Genomic DNA, 8,579 nt, shown 5'->3' on the forward strand with positions numbered 1-8,579 from the left:
TTTGTAAAAAAAAAAAAATGTTGATGCATCGCTGGGCGTTTAAATAGAATTGACTATACAATTTATTTTTGTGTGGTCTTTTACAGTTCATCTTTGTGGTTGCAGGTGATGCAGGTATCGCTCTTCCCTTAAGACCATGAGGATAACTGAAGATCAAGTGGCCAAAGTGGTTCAACAACGCATATACTCTGCTGCCTTCCACCCCTGCACTAGCAGTCTGCTCATGGCTGCAGGAGATAAATGGGGGCATGTAGGACTCTGGAACTTGGTGAGTTTCTTTGCTTTGATCATAACCATTTGCTAACACCATCTTTTTAGAATTTGGGAGTTTGGATGTTCTGAATCGTATTCCAGTGACACAAAAAATACATAAATTTGGTTCCTACTTTTGCCAGCCTGTGGATGTCCGCTAAAATGACAAGGAAATGAGTTCCTGAAGTAAAACATCAATGACTGGACACTTAGGGGAAAAGTACAGTGTTACAGTACAACTTGATTGATTTATTATTTACTCTTTAACTCATTGAGTGCCAGCCACTTTTGGAGAACGGACGCTCCCAGTGCCAGAGTTTTCAGAGCGTTTTCAGTGATTTCTCGAGGCCCACAGAATATTGTGTGATATTACTATGTAAACACCGAACACGCAAAAAGAACAAGGAGACTCTATTGTATCATCAGCAAAAAAAAGTTTATTGATACCATTTTCCGTTCTTTAGTTATGAGCCGGAGAAGATAGGTTGTTTTCAGCGTTTTCAGGCATTTCAAATTATAAGCTGAGATATTCAGCCTTTTGTGAAATGCAGCATTTCAAGCACATTCACTGACTCTAGATACGGTAATATTTTCTGATGTAGTGATGTGGTGTAGTTGTGTCCTGCCCTGCGTGCCCCACCCCCCCTCCCCCCCTCCCCCCCCTCAGCTGAAAACTCCTCCCCACACTAGTAACACACAGCCTCGCACCAAGCGTCTAGGAAGCCTGGGAAGCGCCGCCTCCCAGGCAGCGCAACATGGAGAAGCCACACGCGGACTGCAGTGAAAGGTTTGGCTTTTCAGTGTCGCGCTGCTGCTTTTCTAGCGGCTAATCATGTGGAGAAACTATGCTGACAGACAGACAGAGGCAGAAGGACTCAGTTGTGTGCGCGGATTGACTGTGTTCGCACGCACCGTCAGTTGCAGCCAGAACAATCTACATGGCTCTGGACTGCAGCATGAGCGGGTTCTCTTTCATCAAGGCTATTTCAGGCTGTGTATTCCTGACATTTCTGTAATCTGGAGAGCACTGTCGCCACCTAAGGCTTCTGTAAAATAGGTTATAGACCTCCAATAGCTACTATAGTTGTACAGGAGCTGCGGAAGGCTTTGATCGACGTCCCACCGTCAAAAAACGCATTGGACGTCGAAGGACGTCCGTGGCACTCTACGTCACTATTTAATTGGACGTCGAAGGACGTCCATGGCATTCAATGAGTTAAGGGTGGTGATTACGGTGATGATGGCGTGCTGCTTTTTGAGCCCCACTCTCAGCGTCCAGTGAGCTGCATGATGTTCTCCAGGACTCATCCTAGCCACCTGCTGACCCTCAGCTACGATGGATCTCTACGCTGCATGGATGTAGAGAAGGCCCTCTTTGAAGATGTAAATTTTGTTCCATAAAATGTAGTTTTATTGATCACCCCCCCTTCCCCAGTGGCATCTATCTACGAATTTACTATATATATATATATATATATATATTGTGACAGATCTGGCTCTCAAAATAGGATCAAGCTCGTGTCTAGTCAGTCCACACCTGCCACAACAACACAGAACGTCTTTGCACAGAAATATCAAACAAGAAGTCACAAAGTGAATGGGAGCAGCTCACCTGCTATCAGCATGGGGCGATGACACCTAGACAGCCCGGCTTGTGTGGACAGCTCAGTCGGTAGTGTGGAGCGGGCCATCAGCAGCTCCCGTTCAGTAGATTGGGGACGCTAATTCAAAATAATATCTCACACACACAGTCACACCCATACACGTGGAAACGGAGGGATCAATAGAGCACTGGGGAACAGGAGCGATACATGGCTTCCTGATCAGACTAGCAGACCAACATGGCAGAGAGGGGGGGGGGGGGGCCTGCGCACCTGAAATGCCACGGATATAATCTCTAAGCCACTCCCACTTCCTGTTTGATCCTCTGATGCAAAGACGTAAATTGACATATTATAATTAACTCATTGAGTGCCAGCCACTTTTGGAGAACGGACGCTCCCAGTGCCAGAGTTTCAGAGCGTTTTCAGTGATTTCTCGAGGCCCACAGAATATTGTGTGATATTACTATGTAAACACCGAACACGCACAAAGAACAAGGAGACTCTATTGTATCATCAGCAAAAAAAAGTTTATTGATACCATTTTCCGTTCTTTAGTTATGAGCCGGAGAAGATAGGTTGTTTTCAGCGTTTTCAGGCGTTTCAAATTAGAAGCTGAGTTATTCAGCCTTTTGTGAAATGAAGCATTTCAAGCACATTCACTGACTCTAGCTAATATTTTCTGATGTAGTGACGTGGTGTAGTTGTGTGGTGCCCTGCGTGCCCCACCCTCAGCTGCAAACTCCTCCCCACACTAACACACAGCCTCACGCACCCAGCGTCTATTTTCGGAGTGCTCCGTTTTTGTGCGCCGGCTCCCAGCGCGACACGGAAAAGCCAAACCGGACTGCTGAGAATTGTTTGGCTTTTCAGTGTCGGGTGCTGCTTTTCTGGCGGCTAATCGTGTGGAGAAACTATGCAGACAGACAGACAGAGGCAGAGGGGCTCAGTTGTGGGAGCGGATTGACTGCTGTTCGCAGCCAACGTCAGCTGCAGCCAGAGCAATCTATATGGCTCCGCCTGCAGCATGAGCGGTTTCACTTTCATCACGGGGCTTTTTCCTACTGTTTTCCTGACCTTTCTCTAATCTGGAGAGCACTGTCGCCACCTAATGAGTCCGTAAAATAGGTTATACACATCCAATAGCTACAATATTTGTACAGGAGATGCAGGAGGCTTTGATCCACGTCCCACCGTCAAAAAACGCATTTGACGTCGATCGACGTCATTGGCACTCAATGAGTTAAACAAGGGGGTCCCTGACAATCACATGTCAATCACATATCACTCTGTAACAATATATATATACTGTATATATAATGATAATAATAATCATAATTTCAGCCAGTAAGTACAGTTTGAACCAATACCTTTTAACTTGAAGAGCGCGGTGTTATTATTATTTTATTTTTGGGGGGGGGCGGGGGTAATGAATTTACATTTTGGGCTCATGATCATTATGAACCCCCCCCCCCCCTATATATATTATAATAAGATACAGGCCCCCAGGGCAGAAATACAGTATGGAGAAAAGGGTAGGATTCTAAATGGGTGTTAAACACCTGTGACATCACTTGTTGCTGGACATTCTGCTGGGGCTGACATCACAGGTGTACAGTTCCATTTCAGGAACAGTTTTTACACAAACAAGTCTTGATGCAGCTATGTGTAATTAAAGGAAGGCTTTGCCGATTTTCAACCCACTTTGCATCAGTTTACAATCTCCGTAATATAAGCAGATGGACAGTGTTTACCTTCTCTATATATTCTCTATATATTTTCTGCATTGAGAAATCCTCCCCCGCCTGCTGGCATGGGTCATTAACGCTTGTTAAGGTTTTCAATTCGATTCTCCCTGGATGTGTGCATATAGAAAAAATAAACAATCTGTAGTTGGAACAGCCGCCCTCAAGCACAACATCTGTTAATTTTGCTGAAATATTCTGGACTTACTCATTACTGCTTTGCAACAAACTTATAAATCAGTGGAGATGTTTAAAAAAACATTCCATGTCCTCATTAAGTTGATGTAAAATCGTGCATGAATTGTAAACCCACTCCAGTTTTAAGATATTCCTACTTCACCAGCTGATCTGAATCATTTTCTACTTCCTACCAGGTGTATTCTATTGAAGATGGCCTGAAAACCTTTGACTTCCTGTCACATGACTGTATGACACTAGTTGTCGGGCAATTTGGTGGAGATGTTGCCATTGTGGATAGGCGCACCCCAGGGTAACATACTGCCATCTTCTTCAACTGTTGTATTAATGATTTAAAAAATGCAGCACTTCTCTATTCTTTACCATCTCTCTTCATCATGTTGAATGTCAGTAAGCATGAAGAGTGCTAACCGCCTGCTCTCTTTTTTTATTAATCATAAACAACATTGTCAGAAACATGCATAATGTTTTCCAGACTGGTACAAAGCTGCTTCTAATCTCTTAATGTTTTTAATTTCTCTGCAGCAACTCCCATGAGTCCCTCCACACCCTCTACACCCTCAACCCCAAGAGCCTTCACTGTGTTAGCGTCCATCCACTAAACAAGCAGTACTTTGCAGTGGCCGAGAGCAGGTATGACTCATATCTTTGATTAATTTATATTTTCTCCAGAGCAGTAATCACTTTGATCATTTGTTTTCTAAAGTTGTTAAATTGGATTGCCTGCTTGTAGTCAGTTCAGCTGTAGTCTGTCCAGTCTATAAATAGTCCAAACTAATTTTCCTTCTTCTCTGCAGGCTTGTGAGTATTTACGATAGCCGCTGTCTGAAGAAGACCGAGAGCCAGGCGGTCTGCCAGCTGCACGGCCACTCTTTAAGCATAACCAGTGCTTATTTCTCCCCTAGTACAGGGAACAGAGTGCTCAGCTCCTGTATGGACAACACGATTAGGTGGGGCTGACACAGCTTAAAGCACTTGCACTGCACTACTTGTTTTGGAATTACATCTCTAAATTGAATGTGCATTTTCTTTTCTTTTTCCATAGGATATATGACACCTCAGCAATGACCACCACAGCTCCTTTGCTGACTTCCATCGGGTACATCCACTCACTTGAACATAGCCTCTCAGTGTGGGAAAGTCATTATGTTACAGATGTCCCGGCACACACGGTTTAAGAAAAAATATCTTATTATACAAGCAAGGTGATGAACGTTTCGCCTAGAAGGCTTCTAGGCGAAACGTTCATCACCTTGCTTGCCCACAATAAATAAGATATTTTTTCTTAAACCGCGTGTGCCGGGACATCTGTCACCTACTAGTATCCTCCGACCCAGGCACCTGTATACTTTTTATATATCTTTATGGGAGTCGTGCTTGCTAACTGTTTTTCCAAAGTCATTATGTTACCTGATCAGGGGAGGGGAAATCAGGAAAGCTGTCTCAATCTATAGCCCCTTTAACACAGACTGTGAAAGCCGCGTTCGTTGCAGCGTTATGTCTCGCCTCCTGCAGTGTTTCCCCTAGAAAGATTTTCAGGCCTGGAGGGATTTCGAAATGTACCTCGACCGCAACGGTGGGGCCCCTCGCTGGTGACGCTAAACTTTTAGCTAACCTGTTCGCATCTATGTTCGCAATGGCATCCCAAGTATCATCATACTATTATGGGATGCGATGCGAACATTTGTATTATGGGATGAGCGTTTCGCAGGCAACGACACGTTTACATGTTTTGGAACAGCGCCGCACGCTGGCACAATGCTCCTAAAAGCAAAATGCTGATTGTTTTGAATGATTTGGCATCTTCTATTACTGTCAACACCATTATTGCTATATTGTAATTGTAATAATATGCCATAAAGGTATATTTAAATTTTGGGGAGAGCAGAAAAACAAAAAAACAAATTGCAATTATTTTACTGGCCTGGCGGGGGCGCCGCCTGTAGAATGATGCCTCCTGTATAAAAGTCGCAAGAACGGAATGGCGTGTCATTTTGTTACGCCTTTCGTTCCCCCGGTAGAGGTAGTATCAGCGCAGAATCGACGTCTGTCTAAAAGGCTAAGCCGCGGGAAGACGGCAATCTCGGCTCATTCATAAAGAAATGACAGGAGGACTGAGGGAAAACAACCTCCAGATTGAAGTTCTCCGATCAGAAATAAGTTAACCGAAGCATATCTGCAGGCTGTCTCGCCTGTTGTGCGTTCCCTTACGAAAAACAACTAATGTTAGCATTCAGACTGTGCTCCTACTATAGCCCGAGTCACTTGAGCAGGTGTGTGCCTTGCGTTGCCCACTGTGCCTGAGATTCGCTCTGTTCTTCTGAAAGTGACATAACCAGAAGTAGAAACCAAGTGGTCTATAATGACGCCGTCGATAACGTTATTAAAATCAGACTGCAGCTGTTTCACACTTTTTTTCTTCCAGTCAACACGCTTTCAGAACGGACTTAATTAGGCTACTTCACAACATGGGTATATGCTTTATAAAAAAACTGGAACCAAAGGTAAGAAAGCCTTCCGTTACGTGTAGCTTGTAATACATGATGCTGCCTTTGTGATCCATAAAGTCGATCAGACGAATATTGAAAGTTGCTCGTTAAATTCAGGTCGCACTGATTTACCTGTTTATATAAAGGCAAAATAAAATTAAATAAATAGACTCCTCAGACATAATAAGCTTAACGCCCATGGTTCACGCCTAATTTCAATCCGGGAGGGGTGGATGCTATCTAAAGCACACTCCTGTATGGCAGGGCTGCTTGGTTCTGTGTGAAAGTGCAGAGAGGGCCTAATGGCGGATCTTCATCAGTGCCACAGTGATTGATACATTTGAGTTTTGGGTAGTAGAAGGTTTATCTCAGGTCATCATAATACTTATCACTGTTTCTATTTTTATTACAGTTTTATTATAAGCCAGTATCACAGCGACAACAAGCCTTTCCAACTCGGCACTTAAATTACCGTACATAAAAAAAATGTCAAACCAAAATTAACAATTGTGTGTCTTTGGTAGAAATATGCAGAAGAGTAGAGTGCACGCACATCCAAGATTATTTCAACAGGTGCTGGAAAAAATACGCGTATAGAAAAAGAAAAGGAAATCCGCACACTGTTTTTTAAGCTCCCACGGTTAGTTTTTTAATTACAAAAAAGCAACATTTTGACCCTCACGGGTCTTCATCAGGCAGTACAGAGAACAAGCTCTCTGTGCATGGGCATATATATAACCTCACATGGGGTGGTGGTGCCCCAATCAGGTGATGACAGACACCTGTGATCATTACAAAATACATAATTGTTGAAAGAGTAGGTCTTTCCACAAGAATACAACTTTTTTAAAGATAAAATGTCCTTGTGGATTAGCTTATGTGGGGAAAATGTCTAGAGCCCTCCGCACTAGGATTAGCGAGCATTGCAGCAACATCAGATGCGGTGATGAACGTAACCCTGTTGCAGTCCACTTCAAACAAGCAGGACACAGCATCTCCTCACTCCGGTACATGGGGATAGAGAAGGTTGAAAAGCCCCCTAGAGGAGGTGACCACGAACAATGACTTTTACAACGTGTGGCTTTTCACATATATACACTCAACACGTTGGCACCGTATGGCCTCAATGAAGAACTAGACGTCAAGCCATTGCTGTGATGTTTTAACTTTATTATATTCTGTTGTTATATGTATACACCTTGGCCATTGTAGACATGTGCCTGGCTCTTCGGTCATGTGGGTAGCACGTACGACTCTCACCTGGGAGTCCTGGGTTCAAACCCTGCCTGAACCTACCTTGGCCTACCGTACTATACTTTTACATTTCTTTGGTTTCTTATTGGTATAGATAGGGATAATAATATTCACCTGCATGTTTTACTTCTTGTATTTCTTTTGTATCGGGTATTTTAGAATTTGTTTACCTCTGTTATTATATGATCTTTAAAAAAAGTTGTATTCTTGTGGACTCTTTCAACAATTATGTATTTTGTAATGATCACAGGTGTCTGTCGTCACCTGATTGGGGCACCACCACCCCATGTGAGGTTATATATATGCCCATGCACAGAGAGCTTGTTCTCTGTACTGCCTGATGAAGACCCGTTGCTTTTTTGTAATTAAAAAACTCACGTGGGAGCTTAAAAAACAGTGCGGATTTCCTTTTCTTTTTCTTTGGTAGAAAAAACCACATGAAAAGGCAATGCAATTGTTTACATGCCATTACTCCTGCTACAGTGAGTCCAGTCAGATTTTACTAGAAGTGGGTAACACATTCTTCATCAGACTATACTGTATGCTAAGTTGTCTGAAATTTATTTTCAGACATAACCTGAACACAGGCCGATGGCTGACGAAGCTATCAGCAGTGTGGGACCCTAAACAAGAGGACTGCTTTGTGGTGGGAAGCATGGAGCGGCCTCGCCAGGTGCAGGTCTTCCACGAAAGCGGCCAGCTGCAGCACTCCTTCAGAGACGACCACCACCTCAGCACGGTGCTGTCCATCACAGCCTTCCATCCTACAAGGAATGCTTTGCTGGGCGGCAACAACTCAGGACGCCTGCATGTCTTCACCAACTGAGACCAGGACCAAAACGTGCACGAACAACGCCACCATTTATAAATGCCTACATATGTCTATTATGAAGTCCCACAAATTGGATTTGTTTCAGGATAATGTAGACTAGGCTACTAAATCATTGTTTTTAGGGGGCATCCTGTTTCAAATTTGACCAGCAGATGTCCCCAGGTTCACAATTGGTTCAAAGCTTCAGAAAACCTAGTTTCTCCCTTTA

The 8,579-nt window shown here is 43.6% G+C and overlaps 1 protein-coding gene across 1 annotated transcript; it reads left to right on the top strand.

Annotated features, from left to right (window-relative positions):
- Positions 1-17: 17 nt before the first annotated feature.
- On the top strand, positions 18-8,365 carry LOC310770906 (WD repeat-containing protein 76-like; the record flags this gene model as incomplete). Its single annotated transcript, XM_083663603.1, has 8 exons — positions 18-25; positions 115-268; positions 1,474-1,635; positions 3,973-4,088; positions 4,322-4,429; positions 4,594-4,746; positions 4,842-4,895; positions 8,110-8,365. 8 exons carry the CDS (start codon positions 18-20, stop codon positions 8,363-8,365), a joined length of 1,011 nt encoding a protein of 336 aa, XP_083519729.1.
- Positions 8,366-8,579: the final 214 nt, after the last annotated feature.

The sequence above is a fragment of the Poromitra crassiceps genome (assembly GCF_964638095.1).
Source record: "Poromitra crassiceps genome assembly, contig: HAP1_SCAFFOLD_257, whole genome shotgun sequence".
Classification (NCBI taxonomy): domain Eukaryota; kingdom Metazoa; phylum Chordata; class Actinopteri; order Beryciformes; family Melamphaidae; genus Poromitra; species Poromitra crassiceps.